Source organism: Corythoichthys intestinalis, chromosome 22 (genome assembly GCF_030265065.1).
Source record: "Corythoichthys intestinalis isolate RoL2023-P3 chromosome 22, ASM3026506v1, whole genome shotgun sequence".
NCBI lineage: Eukaryota > Metazoa > Chordata > Actinopteri > Syngnathiformes > Syngnathidae > Corythoichthys > Corythoichthys intestinalis.
The window spans coordinates 6,986,341-7,005,305 of NC_080416.1; the positions used below are offsets into that span (position 1 = coordinate 6,986,341).

Below are 18,965 nucleotides of genomic sequence, written 5' to 3' on the forward strand. Positions count from 1 at the left end.
ATGGGAGTTTGATAAACTTCCATTGTGGTTGTTAATTATGTTTTATTTATTAGGAAAAAGCAGCGAACAGGAAAGGGTTATGCGGGGACAGAAAAAAAAAAAGAAAGCAGACCGAAGACAAGAACAAACAACAACAATAAATACAATATTACATGCCTATGTTACCTATGAACATAGTGGTGCTATCGTTTGCTAATTGTATTTACCGGTGGACACCAACCGAGGACAAAGAGGAAGGAAAGTGAGTAAAAAGGAGACGTGATTTGGCAGGTTGGAGCATACAAAATTCACCAATGTGATGTGAGGTGGGGAACCCAGTATTATGTGAATCACCTGTAAGAGTGCAGATGTTGACATCCAATTCTATCCTACCTTATCGCTAATCCTGGCGTTGACAATTTCCCTACCTAAAAAGCTTTCAAAGTTTTGCTTGCTTTTGGTCACTTCGTCCTTCATCTTGTTTGTTGCTTATCACGTGAACAAGCATGAGCAAGCGTCCACTGTCTGAATTCAAGTGCAAAAGTACACGGCCGGCAGCGTAGCACATGAGTAAACTAGAAAGCGTACGGAAAAGCACCAGAGGGACAGAGTGTCAATCTCTCAACGACGCGTCACTTTTTATTGGATAGAACAAGGAGGTCAGCGGTAGAAAAAAAAAGGGAAAAAGGGAAGGGTCACTTGGTGGGAGAGATCTTCTCCAGGTCATGGATGCCCTCTTTGTCAATCAGGCGGACGGTGAAGGAGGGGAGGTTGAGGATGAAGCGCTTGTTGAGCTAAGGAGGAATAATTCAAAGTCAAATTGAGGGGAAATTTAACAAAAAAATTGTTAAAAAAACAAACCTCTTCAATGCACTTCTTCAAAATGTCGACAGCTTCTTCCCGGGTTAAATCTGGAGGGAAGGATGAGTCAAAGGTCAAAACCAAAGCAAGGTAGAGGAAAATTAGAAACGTACCCGGTCTGTAGTAGCGGTCAAGAATGGACAGCGTGAGGAGGGCGCCATAGCCGTGGGCGGCAAAGGGGGCTTTGGCTAGCGACGACAGGTAGTCCATGTAGTAGAGGCCGGGCCCGTCGGCGTCGTCGTAGCCTGCCAGCAGCAGGTTGACGTGATACGGCGTCTGCATAATGATGTGAAAAAAATGCATGAAAAAAAAATAAAATGAACAAAAAAAAAAAAAAACTTCAGAGGAAAGTTTACCGTATTGGCCCGAATATAAGACGACCCTGATTATAAGACGACCCACTCTTTTTCAAGAGTCAAGTTTGAAAAAAGACTTTTTGAACACCAAATTAATTTTTATACAGAAAATAATTACAGTACATCCGAAACAAATGATTATAACAATATATTTGAGAGAAAAAGCATGTTATTTTGCCTCATTCAAATCTTAATATCTGAACATTTAAATACGTAAACTAAAGGGCAATCACATTCGTAAATGAATGGCTTCTGGTTTTCGAAATGTAAATAAACCAATCTATTGTGATAAAACAACAAAATTGCAATAACTGCATTAACCATCAAAGTGAAGTCTAACTGCAGTCTTGAAACAAATCTGAATAAGGAAAAACATTGCAATAAATGCAAACTGGTTAAACTTGAGAGTAGCTGAGATCTGTCATGACAGAACATCGCTTCAATGATATCTGGCGCCATCTAGTGTCTTGAATTGGTATAATGTCTAGACCGCGAACAAAAGACGACCCCTTCTTTTTCAATGTTATTTCAATGCAAAAAACACCGTCTTATATTCGGGCCATTACGGTAGTTAGCTGCCATTGACGGCGCTAGACGTGCAATCCATTTCGACTGGCCCCTCCCAGTCAAAATTGATTGCACAGCACTTGTCTTTCGGATCTATAATAATATTGTTGGGTTGCCGAGAGACGGCATTTTTAGGGTGGCAAATATTTGAAATGATGTAATTTATCATCAATTCTTTGGACAATGAAACGATATTCTGCAACGCTTCGATTCAAGGTACTTCGATTTAATACAACATTATGAAGACTTAACACAACCAATTCCAATTCACCTAAAGCAATAACAAATGCAATCACTTTTGATATGTATGACAATTTTGTTGATGAAACATCAGATTCTTTAAGCAACACTAGGTAACTTTTCAGTATATGATAATAAAAAATAATAAAATGATAACTAAATAAATAATATATAATAATAATATTCACCTTATTAATATTTTAAATAAATGGTAAATGAAACCAAGTTAGACCAAAATTATATTCTTATTTTGCATATTTTTTAAATTCATTTGTTGCTACATTTTTAACATTAAAACAAATTTAAAAACGAAAAACCCATTATTTAAAAAAAAAAAAAAATTTTCAAATAAAAACAATCCCCCCCCAGTAAATATTTTATACATTTACTCGTTACTTTTCTAAAAGATATTTTATATAAAAACCTAAATATTTTCCGAACTTTTTTTTAAAATACTGTTGAAAATCTTTTAAAGAAACACTTGGTAACTTTTCAGTTTTAGTCGATTTTAGCGAAAAGCGGTCGAGTTTTGCCTTAAGGACCATCGCACACCTGCACAGTGTCGTGAAATCATGATCTCCCGGTCGCCTGAATAGGGTTATGAATTCAGTTGTGGCTAAACAACACTATATGATGGTTAGCAACCGTGGGGCTAAATACCCCCGCCCCACCCGAACTCTGACGAGTGCACACCAGCGAGTGAAAGCGGGGCCAATGCTTTTTTCTCGAGTATCCTAGTAGCTTCTTTTTTCCCCTCCTCAGACAAAACTTTTTGTCTCTTTTGTTGCTCTGCCATCTTTGCAGAATTCGCGCGAAAGTGATAGCATCGACTTCAGTCTTTATAATGAATGGGGAAAGGGGGAAGTGACCTATGCCGTAAAGCAGTCAGCACATTTGTAGTTTTTTTGTGTGGCAGGGTTCCTGCCACCCACCTCAAAGTTGATTAGTGCCGGTGAAAGCGATACAGACCCCCTCAAGATATAAAAGAGGTGTCATTCAACTAATTGTCAGTCGCCGTATCATCACAAATGTTATTAAAATATTTTATAAAGGTTGAAAAGTTACTTAGTGTTGCTTTAATAAAAACAGCACATCGGAATTATGATAATCTTGCATTTTGATCGAATTACATTCAGTAGTGCTTAACAAAAATGGCCCAAATGACATTTACAAAGGGATATAAAGAAAATACAGCGGTACCTCGACCTACGATCGCTTCGACACACGATCTTTTCGACATCCGACGTAAAATTTGACTCGCCATTTCTTTCTACATCCGACGGAATGCTCAAAATATGACGATTCAGGACAGCGTCGCAATTTCATTGTTTTCCCGCAAGACGCACACATGGCGGAGTTTCTTGTGAGAGAAATCAACATGGGTTCCAAGAATGTTAAAGCAGGTGGTGAAAAAAGAAACAAGGTGAGGTTAACCAATGGAAAAATATAAGCGTGGGATGCGCGTCCGTGAGCTGCTTGACAATACTCCGACCTCCGTTTGCCAGTCTTTATAAGTAAAGGTGACAACTGTCGCCAAAGAGATCGCCAGCTTCGTCAAGTTTTTAATAATTTGTTTCAGAACGTGTACCAAAAAAAAAAAAAAAAAAACATGCCAACAGCCCGCAACAATAAGACGTTAAAAGAAATAAAAGGAAAAATCTCAACTGCACTCTCTCACTCTGCTGTCAGCTTGCGGTGCGTTCAGGTACACCACACAAAATACGACTGGCACATTCCAACCCGATTTGTTACATTATAACAGCTATTATTTTTATCATTACTGTTATTATATTATTATTCCGATTTTCATTCATAATGAATCTGTTTTGCTATCTGTAATTGCTATTTGCAATAGTAACAGCAGTATTTATTAACGATTTAGTGTAGGTTTTCAGGCTGTGGAACGAATTAATGGAATTATAATGTATTCTTATGGGAAAATCCTGCTCGACATACGACCATTTCGACTTACAAACAAGGTCCTGGAACAAATTAACTTCGTATGTAGAGGTACCACTGTATTAAGATTTTTTTTTAATTATGATAAGGATCCTCACTGACACCACTACTACTTAAGTGATGGCAGTAAATGTCAAATTGCATGGAGCTTTTATTTCATCATCAGCTGGGGTGGCAAGCCTGTCTTTTAGGGTGGCAGTTGCTACCCCATGCCACCCTGGTGGATCCGCCCCTGTATCTGACAGTTATTGTGTCATCAACAGTTCAATTTGAAAGCAACTCTGGTTTATGAATCACCGTCAATGACAGCCAATGATTTAATAGTGATTAACGACACCTTTGGTAACAGCAACAGACTTTTCATTTTAGTGTTTTATCTTGTTTGTATGTGCATTCACATAAACACGCGTGTATTGGGGGTGTTGATCAGTTGATGCATATTGTTTGTTAATGTAAACTGAGGTGTGAGTTCAGGTGGCAGGGCTAACAAGGTGCTTTTGAGGTGACATGGGAAGGTTATTTTCATATTATTGTTACATTGTAACCAGTCAGGCAGGTGTCTAGTGGGAGGGGGTGATGCCACCAGGGGGTTCTCACTCACACACACTTAACACCCGCACTAAAGCCAGCTCCGCGGGGGATATAACAATCATCCCCCTCGTGGCAAATAGAACGCCAACACAAGCCGCATAAATAAGCAGGTCAGACGCGAGTGCGGCACCGTGCGAGTCGGGTCGATGTTTTTTTTGTTTTTGTGTTGAAAATTCTTTGTCTGTGGAGCGTTTAAGCTGGGAGATGTTTTCAAGCCTCCAAATTGCGATTTTTTTTTAATTGAGGGAAAAAGAACGGGCGGACTGGAGGGAGAGAGCGGGGAAAATGGAAGCGAGGGGGGGCGCGAGGAGCGACTTTAGAAGTTTTTAATGAGGCCTGGCGTGACTCGGGGGCGAAGGCGGAGAAATGAGGGAGGAGGGGGTGAGATGGAGGAGGCAACAGGGGGGATGACTTCCAGCAGATGTCACACTGCAAGTAACTAACCCCTCCCCACAAAAAAAACCCATAATTTTTCCCTGTGTCAATTTCACGCTGATAGACGTCCGATCCACCTGAACTGGGAAGGGCTGACAGCAATGGAAGTTTCCCAATTCAAATGGATTTGACGTCTACCGCTGTCAACGGCAGTAAACGAAATCCCTAATTGCCTGGACAGACAGATATTTTCCAAGCAGTGTCGTCAGATTTCAAATGTAATCCACCCTCGAAAAACTTTCTTAAAGTAAAAAAAATTGCGATTTCATGTCTCGATAAATGAGCGTCTAATAAATACAAACAAATGAAGTGATTCGTTGGCTGATGATCGCTGCCAGTCCTTCACGGGATTGGACATCTGGCACTGTCAATGGCAGCCAATGAGTTGAAAATTTAAGCCGAGATTAATCACAATCAATTACACACAAATGTTGAGATTATTTTGTCAATATCGATTGCTGCCATTTCTCAGTTTGAATGGATTGGACGTTTATTGCAGTCAATGGCAGCCAATGATTATTATTTGCATTTTTTTTTAAACACAATTTTTAAAAATGTAAATAAAAAATGCAATTAATAAAAAATTTTTTAAAAACATTTTTTTCCTTTGATGATGATCACTGCCATTTTCTCCCAGTTCAGATAGATTTGACGTCTAATGCAGTCAATGGCAGCCAAGTTAAAATGTAAATAATCTTTTCCTTTCAGAAAAATGAACCAAAACTGCTCAATTTAGAAGGAAGAAAAAAGACACGTTTTCACTCTCCTGGAAAAAACAAAACTCCTATTTTTAAATGTTTTTTAAGGGCTAAAAAGTTCCAAATAATCGATAATACAATGGCATTGCCAAAACAAACAACAATATACGCGTTACAGTACAGAACTGTAACAGTTTGGAACTTTTGTTCAAATTAAAAAAATATATATATATGGTATAAAAAAAAATCGGTATCGGATTGGGGCTCTGTAGACTCGGCAGATTCTCTAAATCAGGTGACTTGGACGCAAAAATATGTGATCGGGACATCTATACTCCTAAAAAAATTTGGTAATTGAGACAATGACCCCTGCAAGATGGTGGGTGAGTAAAAACATTATTTATATAAAAATTTTAAACAGCATGATTACGTGATCATTTATTACACACAAACGTGGCAATTAATTTGCTGATAGTGAACTCTAGTAGCACTCACAGTTCAAACAGATTCGACATTTATTGCTGTCATAGGCAGCTAAAGATAAAAAAAAAAAAAAAAAAAAACTTACTTTCTAACAACTCAATAGAACCAGAATGACTACAATCAGGAAAAAACATATTTTAGTCTGAAGAAACAAGCAAAAAAAAAAAACCTTGATGTATGCAGTTTGAAATGTATTTTGCGATTCAATCAGTCACTGTCTTCAGTCTATTTGGCGGCAAAATTTTAAACCTCACTAAGTTGGCCCCCCATCTGACGGAAATTTATATAAAAATGTCAATCATTTGTGCTACGTTTGTGCTGTGAAGTTTTGTTTGTGCTGGTATCGTTTTTTTTAAAGATATTTAAAAAATATTTATAGATCAATCTGAGGTAAACCAGCCCCCCATTTTGATTAAAAATGGCTAAAAATGGTGTCAATCGTTTGTGCTGCTATCGTTTTTGAGCTATTGAGATATTAATTTTGAATAATGACATCACGCAGTACCCCCAATTAACGGAAAATTGGCCCGAAATGTGCCATTCGTTTATCATACTTTTGTGGTTGTTGTGGTGTAAAAATATGTGTTTGTGCTGCTGTCGTATTATAGATACTGATATATTAATTTCGAGTGAAGACGTCAATCGCAGTCCCTCTGTCGTGGCTGACAGAACGTACCAACTCTCTCAATAAGACAGGAGTGTCCCAACAACTAGCGCAAAGGCACCATAATTTTCGGACTATAAACCACTACTTTTTTCCCTCATCTTGAATCCTGCGGTTTATAGTCCAGTCTGGCTTATTTGTTGATTTATTTGGGTTAATAGGCAACACTTTATTTGACAGTGGCGTCATAAGACTGCCATGAGACAGTCATAATTATGACATGACATTATCATGGGCATTAATGAATGCTTATTACAGATGTCAATGAGTGTCATCCGGCAAATTATGTCACTAACTCAAATTATGTCCAGCTTGGATCTTTTACAACCATTCAAAAGTAAGATAACTTGTCGGATAACACTAAATGACATCTGTCATACGCATTAATTAATGCTCATGGCAGTGTCACGTCATAATTATGATGGTCTTATGTTAGTCTGATGGCGCCACCTTCAAATAAAGTGTTCATAAATTCCATAACTAGCAATTAATGAAACAACTGGAACAGTAACTGAAAAAATAATTAGCACAAAACATGAATTTTGATTTGTTATTTACATCTGTAGCGCTGCAATGCATGCTAGGAGGCATGTTGGATAACAACAATGTCAACAGCAGCTGGCAGCAGATGCTGACTGTCTCCCCCAAGAGAACAATGATAGCCAAATAAAGCTTCTTGAAGCAATGAAGCTTTGGAGCTAATTGGTTCAAGGCTTCATTGTGGTTCATTTTGTCTTATGATGCCCCTGTCAAATAAAGTGTTACCGGTTCATATCTTTTGGTGTAAATGTCCCATAATACAGTGAGGATTGCTGTGGCTTATAGTCCAGCGCGGCTTATCTATTAACAAATGTCATTTTTGTGTCAAGTTTGGTGGGTGGCGGCTTATAGTCAGGTGCGCCTTAAAGTGTGGAAATTATGGTAGCATAAACGAATGTCACCCCTTCAAGTCCATTTTGCAGTAAATGGGGGGCTTGAAATATTAATTTCGAGTGATGACGTCAATCGCAGTCCCTCTGACATGGCTGATGACACGTACCAACTCTCTCAATAACAGAGGGGTGTCCCAACAACTAGCACAAACGTAGCATAAACGAATGGCATCATTTCGGGTCCATTTTGCAATAAATGGGTGGCTGCATGACATCGCTCAAAATCAATATCTCTATATCTCAAAAACCATCTCAGCACACACAAAAAAATTTACAGGACAAACAAAGCATAAACGATTGACACCACATTTAGTCCATTTTAACAAACATGGAGGGCTAGTTGACCACAGATTGACCTATAAAAGAATTGTTAATATCTCAAAAACAATAGCAGCACAAACGTAGCACAAACAATTTACATCATTTTTATATCAACTCCATATACTCCACCGTGGTGAATTTCAACAGTTTTGTCTTATTTGGCTATGATGGAATCCTCATTACTGATGCAGGCTCATCCAAGCCTGCGGTGATGACTTCTTCCCGCCATTTTTTCTTCTTTGTCTCACTCTCCCTGAAGCTAGCATAAACGCGCTTCTCTAGAGATTAACAACAAAGTCAGGCTGTTTTGCTAAACGGCAGGTCAGTTCGCACAATTCGACGTGAAAAAAGTCCGTACCACCCCCCTCTCATTCGGACGCGAAAATAAACAACTCTTTCCGGTGGTCGGCCACCGCTGGAATATGACGTCGGTCTATAAAACTCATCCTGCGGGAAAAAAACCTCCCAAATTAACAATACAGCCCCGATTAATTTATCAGTCGCTAGTTTTGAACCTCAGGGTTCGGATACGCTAGCAGTGGCGGTGATCATTTTTGCGCTTGAAAGAAACAAATACCTTGTTAAATCCTCTTTTAGCGCTGGCTAGATAAGAATCTTTTTGATTTAATCAAATTAATTAAAAGCAATTTTCAAATATCTGGGACAGTTGCCCAGACGGCTAGTGAACAAGAGGTTAGCACTCCAGGCAGCTGCGTGGAAATCAATAAGTAATGATGTTTTGTTACCAAAACATCTTAAAAGTCAAAGTTGGTAAGTGTAAATATAACAATTTACAGCTAATCTGTTTAATATTATTGCCCGATAAAGCCAAACATTAACTATTTATTTATTTATACTGTATTCAAGACGGATAAGGGAAAAAAACTGTTTATCCAACATGATTTGCAAACGTCCGGATACTCTGGAGGTTGTGAGGAAACATAGCTGGAGGAAGGTGTGGGTTGCTACTTGTAAAAAAAATGCTTTTCAGCACTCCTGAGAATGCAGCATTGATAAATCCGGCGCTCACAAAACCAAAGTCATAACCGAGAGGCAGAAAAATAAAGATTTCCTTGCAGCTGATGACGAGACGTGAATAAAAATGTTCTGTTCAACATTTGCTAACCTTGACAGAATACAAATGATCACATAGCGTACTTCCATGTGTAAATTATTGGACATTTTAGTTACGCGTTCACGGAGCGAGATAGTATGTGTTTTATGGTGGTTTCGTAATTTACTGATTATTTAGATGGACGACCTTAGGGCAATGTATCGACGATAGTATCAAAACATATTCCCTGTATTTGTTCTTCAGTAAATTGACGATTGAAACAGTTATCGATTAATTACCTCCACCTATGGTAGGAGGTTATGTTTTCGGGTGTCTATTTGATGTTTATCGATATGTTTGTTTAATATAACTCAAGAACGAATAAGGGGATCGCTGTCAAAAAAAAAAAAAAATCTGACGTAGTTACTAGAGGTGTGCAAAATTTCCGATTCTTAGATTATTCGCGATTCGGCCGTGGAAGATTCGAGAACGATTCACAAACATCCAAATTCCGATTACTGAAATATGCCAAGTAAAGTGGAAGTACAACACACTCAGCGCGCCGCGCGGTCAACGAGGAACGGAGCGAGAGTAGCTAAACATCATGCTTCTCATTACCCGGCCCCTCGGGTAATGCCAATGCTCAACTCACGGCTCTCGGTCAACTCATGCCACGAGATAAAAAAAACACAACAACATACCTGACTGCTGCCGAAAAGCTGCTACTAAGTACATCCACATAATGTTACGGTAGATATCGTTTATATAGGACTAGATGCAATATAGATTCGGTAGCGTTAGCAGCACACCTACAAAAAGCTAGATGAGGTGTTCGTAAACGGCCGCCATCTTAAATCAGTACACTTCCCTGCAAGGCTGTTGTAGTGAACCTTCCAAGCAAACCTAATTAACTTTTTATCTAAAATACTCCTAAATCGGTAAAATATTGACTTGAATCTATCTTTAAAATAGTTTTAAAACTTTCACATGTTGAAAGTAGACAAAAGGGAAATTATGGAATAACGGGAGCAATTTTAACAACTTTACGGTTGATTCACAACATTAAATTAATTGAATGTAGTTTAAAGCTGCTGATACAGAATGGGGACTGGAGTTTTTTATTTACTGTTATTTTTGTATATTTGTTTGCTGCTATAAGTTAACTTGATACTGAAATAGTAGTTTGGTTTAGCCTGAGAGTATTTTTGAACAATTTTGGAACTAATGTACAAAACATAAAAAAAATAAAAAATAAGATAAAAAATAAATAAAAAAGGAGGGGGGGTGCATCAATAATCGTTTTATAATCAAATCGGAGCCTCTGAATCGTAATCGTAATCGAATCGTTAGGTGCCCAAAGATTCCCAGCTCTAGTAGTTACTTACTCCCCAATTATTTTAAAATACCGTATTGGCCCGAATACGAGACTGTATTTTGCATTGAAATAAGACTGAAAAAGTGGGGGTCGTCTTATATTCGCGGTCAAGACATTATACCCATTCACGACACTAGATTCTGCCAGATATCATTGAAGTGATGTTTTGTCATGACAGATCTCAGCTACTCTCAAGTTTAAAGAGCATACGACAGGAGAAAAAAAAAGTCTTAAATAGCATTATTATGTGAATTAGAATCATATTTTGAGACGATTCGACTATTTACAACAATTTAGCAAAGCGCAGATGACGAGAAATTAAGTGTTTTAATCTGCCGGTTAGCCACGCCTAGGGCTCAAGCGTCCCTAACAGGTGGATGACGTCAGTGAGAGACTGGGCTCATCGGTTTTACTATACAGCCCATTGAGGGGGAATTATTCAGAACAAGGAAAACACGACGAAGAGAGCCGCAAAATGTAATTGTTTCAGTCTCTCGACTCCAATATTTTTACAGGATATTCTTTTTATCCAAGTATTTTTTTCCCCAATAGCCAAATAAATGGTTTGAGAAGGACCAGTCAGCCCGGCGAGGGGGAAGTATTCACAACGATGAAAACGCGACGAAGAGATCTGCAAAATGTCATTGTTTCTGTCTCTTTACTTCAATATTTTTACAGGATATTCTTTTTATCCAAGTATTTTCCCCAACTGCTAAATAAATGGCATGGTCATGACAAATAACAGTCTTGTGCTAAATGGAATATGAAATAATAAAAATGCACTTATTCAGGACGACATGGCAAAATTACTCCATAAAAGGTCAAAACTGTAGACTGCACCTTTACTGTCGCACCTCCCGAATGATATTTTATGACACCTAAATCGGACATATGTCATTTCCCTTCCCCGGCTTCGGAGAATGTAAACAAACCAAGAGGCGTGACAGCTAGCCGACATGCTAATCCGAACCGAGCGATGTTTCAAAGTCTTCGAAGCGGAAAATCACACATAACTAGCCCGGATTATTTGACATGACGACTGAGTTGTCGATTGTCTTTATGGATCGGCAAACCGCCCGGCGGAGAGCAATTTACAGCTCGTTCCCCGGAGGAGGGCGGCTGCAGTTGTTGTGCAGCTAATGTGCATGAGGAGAGCTTTTTACATGCCAATCAATGATCAAACGTAAGTAGTCCTTTGTTTAAAGAATGTTTGTAGTGTTTACTTTGTAATCGCTCTATTCGTGTTTGACATAATACAAAACAAGATGTTTACTCACTTCCTCGTAAGTCCAATGGTCCCACAGTAATAGGGCTTGTTTTGGCCAATAGCCACGGTGAATGGGAACCTTTTGAAACTTCAAAAAGGCGCACACGCCTCTCCCTCATACAGCAAGATTTTTCTGCAGCCGTTTGGCTGGCGTGATGCGAAAAATAAACGTATTAATCCGAAAAATCAGCTGAATCCTTAGTCCTCATATACAACAGTAGGCTGTATAGTGAAGAGGAGTCCTTCTCCCGTACAAGCCACAGCGCCCTCCTCCTCAATGCAAGACCGAAGCCCGAAGTCACTCATTTTCATGGCGCGGGATTCAAAAAAATGAAATAAATATAGCGATCGCTTCCACACATATCCAAGCGGTCCATATCATTCAGGAGCATAAAATACCGCGTGTATTATGAAATAAACATGCTTTTTCGTGTCACATGCAGTTTAACCAGTTTGCATTATTTATTTGCAATGTTTTTCCTTATCCAGATTTGTTTCAATACTACAGTTCCAGTTAGACTTCACTTTGATGGCTAATGCAGTTATTGCAAATTTTTTTGTTTTATAACAATAGATTGGTTGATTTACATTTCAAAAACCAGAAGCCATTCATTTACGAATGTGATTGCACTTTAGTTTATACATTTAAATGTTCAGACATTAAAATTTGAATGAGGCAAAATAACATGCTTTTTCTCTCAAATATATTGTTATAATCATTTGTGTCAGATGTACTGTAATTATTTTGTGTATAAAAATTAATTTGGTGTTCAAAAAGTCTTTTTTCAAACTTGAGTCTTGAAAAAGAGGGGGTCGTCTTATAATCAGGGCCGTCTTATATCCGGTATGTATTCTCAATGATGTTAACAACTAGTGCTGCAACAATTAATTGATTAAATCGAGTAATTCGAGTAGAAAAATGCATCAAATTCAATTTTGCCGCTTCAATTAATCGGTTAATTAGAGTGGCATTGCTATGGTTTGTTGTACAGTCTTTAGTTTGATTCATTTTGGGAGGATAAAATGCCTTCTGGTAGAAATAACTCTTGTCTGGCTGAAGAGCAGCTGCTCCCTGTTAAGGGCAACATAAAGCTTAAGTAAGTTTTTGTTTTAGCTAATATGTTTGTGCATTCAGAGTTTAGTTTAGAAATATATTTAGCAGCTTTTGACAGAATTGTGTTCAAACAACTTAAGGAAAAAAAAAAAAAAAAAAAAAGGTTAGCATTTAATAGCATTTAAGCAGGCGGACTTTTGCTTTGCAAGTTATATAAATTTAGTAGATCAAATTAACTTGTCAGTTCGACTAATTAGACATTTAAACTCCAAATGTTTCGTGGTAAACGTTTGATTGTTGATGAAAGATTAATTCTATATTCCTGTCAAGTGTGTACTATCACCAAAGTTGGTGTTGACCTTATTGATGTGAAAAAATGTGCTCGTTTGTCAATGTTCATTAAATAGCTGGAAACTTTCATTTATTTTTGGAGTAATTTTTATTTTTATTTTCAGTAAACATCGACTAAAACTGGACGAAATTAGTTTTGAGTTTTCGTCAACAAAAATTAGACGAAGACAAACACATTTTGAGATGACGGTAAAATATGACTAAGACTAATAAGTATTATCGTCCAAAAGACTAAGAAAAAAAAATTAAAAGGTCTGCCAAAAACAACACTGCTATTTACTAACAATTTTAATTATTTTTGTAAAAAAGAATTACTTGGTTACTTTGAGAAAGTGGCAATATAGGAACACATCACTAAAATAATCAATAATTAGTTGACTATCAAAATAATCGTTTGTGACAGCCCTAACACTGATACAGTAACGTGTAGTTATAATGGCGAATCAATGTGTAAATTGACTTCTGGTGGTTCTCACCGTCTAGTCTGTACAGTATGTGTCCACTGAGTATACACTGTCCCCATTGGGACCTACCTGGCGACACTAATTGTTTTTTCTAATTAATTTCACCCTTCTGCTTTTGTTAAAAGAAGCAGATGTGCACGCCCTTTAAATTAGAGGGAGTGTCACATTAGTAGACAATCTTGTTCTTTTTTTTTTTTAAACCCATTGACGGAGATAGTTGTGTACATTTACCCTGCTTCGAAGGTATTCTGCGAGGTTCTTTCGCGTGAAGTTTGCTGCGGCTGCCGGGCTGAGCTCGTACCCTAAAAGAACAAAAATCTAATGTCATAATCAGCTTCAACTTGCAGTTGTAATACAATTAAAAGCTTATACCGTTTCGCATTTTATAAAGTTGAACATTCTTCTGGATATACTCAGCGAATTGCACCGTGTCTCCTGGTTCTCCCACGCACAGGAGCAAGATCTTCTCGCTCAATTTGAACATTTTGTCGTCATCTGAAATACAAAATTGGTATAAATGACATCGCTCACGTTCATATGTAATGTTGGTATTTTCCTTCCATGGTAGCATTAAGGATTTGGATGCTAAAAAGCAGACAAATTGTTGATAAAAGGCTAACTTAGAAATAATTTGAGTTGCTGTTTCATTTTGAATGTTTTGGTTTAACAACATAGCAGTATATTTGGCGTTATGTTCACTTACTGCACCTAAGCATGACCTAAAACTTTCACTTTCGTTAGCATTTTGGCACTAATGTACCCAACAAAGAACTTTGGCTTGAGTTGATATATTTCACGTATTTATTTTTAATTATATGAATATTTCTAAACGCTGAAAACCACATAATTGACGAAAAAAAAAACGAAACCATACAATAATTTTTATTATTCTTCAGGCTAGTGAGGTTAATAGCTTCACTAAGCAGATATAAAATTAAAAATAGAAACACTAAATACTTACAAACAGGTTCTATTAAACACGTCCGCAAATGAAAACACACTAAACGATCTTTGTACATGAAAAAAGACCGTTTTCACAGGGTGCTAATGCTAAGCTAACACATTGTCACCTACCCTGTTTCATCTTAATGACGCTGCTGGCTGAGACATTATCCGCAGCGACGAGGACAAAATCCGGCCCCTGTATTCCGATTAAATATTCCATTCTTTATTACGATATCTGGTTTCGTATTTCGTATGAAATTGAAAAAGATAAAGACGGTTCTCGCCCCGCTTGGTCAGATTACACAGCAAAAGTTGCAAGCATACGGCGCTGGCTGGTGACGTCACAGGAAACAACATGACGTACATACCAAGCGACTCGGGCGGGCAAATTTGAGCGGACTTTTTTGCAGTGTACGGAAATACACAGTCCCTCTCGTTGTGTTTTACTCTTAAAAGTGGATTATTTTTGTTTTTGGTGCTCGAATGAAGGGACAAACACCTCCTAGCCAGAAGAAAATGTCGGATTCTGGTCAATTTAACGACTCTTTGCAGAGGAGAAGGTCTCCGCGACTGACTTCTCCTTTGGTAAATACAGCAAACAACATGGCGCGTGAAGGTAGTGCCCCCGTCAAGCGGTTTACTGTGAGGAAAATAATGCCGAGAAAAACAGCTCCTGCACTCGGACACGACAAAGAAAACACACCGAGGCGGTCAGAGGGAAGCCAGGAGAAGAAGCAAAAGGTGTCTCCTCCTGGTTCTACCCGGCGAGGGCGGTCATCCGGTGCTAAAAAAGCCGTCGTGCCTTCACCCATCCTTCCGCCGTCAACGCCGACGACTCCCCCCTCGCAGCCGGAGCAGGATCCACGCGACGCGGAGTGGTCACAGAAAGTTCGCCGCTCCTACACCAGAATCAGCGACAAGTCCTTCAGCAGCCCCGACACTCGAGAGACTCTTTTCGGGTTCGAAACGCTGCAGACCCCCGAAGTTGGACCACCGGTCAGCCGGCTTAAGGCGCCTCTGGAGCTTTCGAGTACCGGGTCGGGGCTCGGTTCGTTCATTCTGGACGCCGAGGACTCCGTTCCTGACCCCGAGATTCCCGGGGTAGCGTTGGTGAAGCGGAAGAGGAGCCGGCGGAAGGTCCAGAAGGCCATCGATGAAACGGAACTGGACGCGCTTTCGGCGAAGATGAACGCCGAATTTCAGGAGGCCGAACAGTTCGAGTTGTTCGTGGAGTGAATTTCAACATAAATCGCTCATGGAACTGTTGCGTTCACTGACATGTTGAAAAATCAGCAACGTTAAGAAGGACAAACCTGCCTTTTACCAGTTAAACTGAATACGTGTTTGTGTTTTTCACGGTTAGTTGTGTAGTTTATTCATGTGAAATTAAAATACAGTGACGAAATTAGTACTTTTTCAGTCCGCTACTATTTTTGTGATTGGAGAGTTTTAAGGAATTTTTTTGCATCTATTCATGAATAAATATTTCAGGGTTTGGTCATAAATAAGTCATTTAATAAATGTTTATTGCAATTAGGGCTGCAGCTATCGATTATTTTAGTAGTCGATTAATCGATGAACTAGTTTGTCGAATAATCGAGTAATCGGATAAGTAACATGAAAAATTAAAATAGCTGAGCTGAGCCTTGAACTAGGGTTGTTCCGATCATGTTTTTTTTGCTCCCGATCGTTTTACTTTGAGTATCTGCCGATCCGGATATTTCCCGATCTGATTGCTTTTTTTGCTCCCGATTCAATTCCAATCATTCCCGATAAATTTTCCTGACTATATACATTTTGGCAATGCATTAAGAAAAAAATGAATAAAACTCGGACGAATATATACATTCAACATACAGTACATAAGTACTGGCATACAGTACATAAGTACTGTATTTGTTTATTATGACAATAAATCCTCAAGATGGCATTTACATTACTAACATTCTTTCTGTGAGAGAGATCCACGGATAGAAAGACTTGTAATTCTTAAAGGATAAATGTGACTTTGTATACTGTGACAAAATATTGCGCTCTAGTGTATTTGTTGAGCTTTCAGTAAATGATACTGTAGCCATGCCCAAATGCATGATGGGAAGTGCAACCATGACTGTGCTTAGTGCTACCAGTTGATATATCTTCTCTGCGTTGGGAAATAAAATAGAATGTTAAGAAAAAGATCAATTACTACCTTGCTTCCCACATTGCTTCCCACGATATTTGTAATTGTAGGGAGAGGGATTGTAAGGCTTTAGCCAATTAAAACAAGGCTCCAAAGGCTGTCAAAATCCACTCTACTCATTTTATGCTGCCTTTTAGCTGTCTATATAGGTAAAACGGCACCATTAAAAAAAGATTGAGCGCGACAATGCGTGAGTGGGTCGTGCAGCGCATTTGTTAACTGCGTTAAAAATTTAACGTAATACATTTTTAAAAAGATTAATTACCACCGTTTGATAGCCCTACCTTAAGCCTAAACTAAAGACTCTGCATAAGTGTAATATATTATGTCTGTAATGTTAAATACAATTAGAAAACGATTTAATTAAAAAATATATATATTAAAAAAAGGCATGTCCGATATTTTTTTGCCGATTCCGATACTTTGAAAATGACGTGAACGGACCGATCGGGACATCTCTAGTTTATATTTGTGAGAAATGTAGCCCTGACCCCCATTCACCCGATCTGTTTGGTTTTATTAATGTCCCTTTCCCCAGCAAAAAGTGTACATGCAGGCTATGCAGTTTTATCGTCCCTACCAATGATGAGACCAAACCTACGTCCATCACGTCAACGGCACTGCCTGCGCGAGTATCATGAAGCACATTATGCAATCTTGATATTTTTGGGGATATTCCAAACAAGTGTCACCAAAGCGAGTGCGACGGCAGCTGTCAACAAACAAAACAACAACAAAAAACTCCCTTTTCCTGGCATGCTGATTTTGTGGCAGGCAGGCAAGCAGGGTGTCTCTTTCCCGGCCTCCCACCCGCCCCTTTCCCCTTCCTTCCCCCCATTTTGACTGAGGGCAGTTGTCGCCGGTTCAGCTTGACTGCTTCGTTAGGGCTCATCATTTGCATTCAGATTAATTATCTAATTACTGACAAATGTCCGGCGGCCAGCCCGCGCTCGGGCTCGTCATCTCGCAGCCTGTAATTATTTTAATCATTTACTTTCATCTGGAGCGTGGCTGCCTTACGCCTGTGTTTAGAGGCCATTCTTAATTACCCTGCCAAGAAGACACTCTGCTTTTTTTGGGGTGTGCATATGTGTGCGTGGAAGGAGAACACCCCACATGATCCAGAGGGTTTTTTTTTTTTTTTTTTGAAAGCACAGAGGAAGCGGCATGCGACTAACTTGCAGCCGTTCCCTTCTCCTCCTCCTTCACTCCATTGTACTTCCGCTCCCTTTTTCCCCCCTTTATCGCAGGCTCACACAGGAATGGCCTGTGGGCTTCACTGCTCTGACTGCTAATACACACGCATGCACACACTACAAGAGAATCCGCCACCCTATTTGTGGCACTCATCAGGATGCAAAAGTCTTGCCGCTATCTTAAAATGTCCTCTTCTTATAGCCTCCTGCACTAGAAAAAAGAAGTAGTCAAATTTGCGGTAAATGACGTGGTTGAAAAAATGAGGAAAGCAAGCAAGTTTCAGTTAATTAACATGAAAAAGCTATGGATAGTTTTCTTTAAATAGCAAATTTTGAAATGTTTGAAATGTCTTCAACCATCCTTTTCTGTAAAAAAAAAAAAAAAAAATATATATATATATATATATATATATATATATATATATATATATTCGATTTTTTTCCAGAATTTATATATATATATATATGTATATATGTATATATATATATATATTCTATTTTTTTACAGAAAAAAAATATATATATTCAATTTTTTTTACAGAATTTATATATATACAGAATTTATATATATATATATATTTTTTTTTTTTTACAGAAACGCATGGTAGAAGACATTTTAAACATTTCAAAATTTGCGATTTAAAGAAAACTATTCATAGCTTTTTCATGTTAATTAACTGAAAATTGCTTGCTTTCCTCATTTTTTCAACCACGTCATATACCGCAAATTTGACTACTTCTTTTTTTCTTTATATATATATATATATATATATATATATATATATATATATATATATATATATATATATATATATATATATAAAATCATTTTGCATCATTCACCTTTGTTCCACACCAATTGAATTAAGTTGATCAAAATTCCTCAAATTATTAAGATGTAATTATAAAATTCAGTGTGGAATTTTTTTTTCTGACATTCAACAGATTAATTTTAAAAATATTTTTTCTATCATGAAAAAATATTTAGAAA

General features: G+C 38.1%; 2 protein-coding genes across 2 annotated transcripts; one reads left to right on the forward strand and one right to left on the reverse strand.

Annotated features, from left to right (window-relative positions):
- Nucleotides 1–592: 592 nt before the first annotated feature.
- Nucleotides 593–14,946, reverse strand: psmb2 (proteasome 20S subunit beta 2). The gene is made up of 6 exons (XM_057828571.1): nt 14,726–14,946; nt 14,024–14,146; nt 13,883–13,953; nt 954–1,116; nt 841–890; nt 593–773 (listed from the first exon to the last, which is right to left on the reverse strand). The coding sequence occupies exons 1-6, from the start codon at nt 14,814–14,816 to the stop codon at nt 675–677; spliced, it is 597 nt and encodes a 198-aa protein (XP_057684554.1). The 5' UTR covers nt 14,817–14,946; the 3' UTR covers nt 593–674.
- Nucleotides 14,942–16,114, forward strand: cdca5 (cell division cycle associated 5). The gene has a single exon (XM_057828567.1). The coding sequence runs from the start codon at nt 15,080–15,082 to the stop codon at nt 15,830–15,832; it is 753 nt and encodes a 250-aa protein (XP_057684550.1). The 5' UTR covers nt 14,942–15,079; the 3' UTR covers nt 15,833–16,114.
- Nucleotides 16,115–18,965: the final 2,851 nt, after the last annotated feature.

What these genes read in the sequence shown, in the direction of transcription:
- psmb2 (XM_057828571.1), bottom strand. Translation starts at nt 14,816, where the DNA reads ATGGAATATTTAATCGGAATACAGGGGCCGGATTTTGTCCTCGTCGCT. An exon ending in CGTCATTAAGATGAAACAGG is followed by an intron (nt 14,147 to 14,725) that starts GTAGGTGACAAT and finishes TTTGTATTTCAG; the next exon opens with ATGACGACAAAATGTTCAAA. An exon ending in TGACCGCTACTACAGACCGG is followed by an intron (nt 891 to 953) that starts GTACGTTTCTAA and finishes CCTTCCCTCCAG; the next exon opens with ATTTAACCCGGGAAGAAGCT.
- cdca5 (XM_057828567.1), top strand. Translation starts at nt 15,080, where the DNA reads ATGAAGGGACAAACACCTCCTAGCCAGAAGAAAATGTCGGATTCTGGT.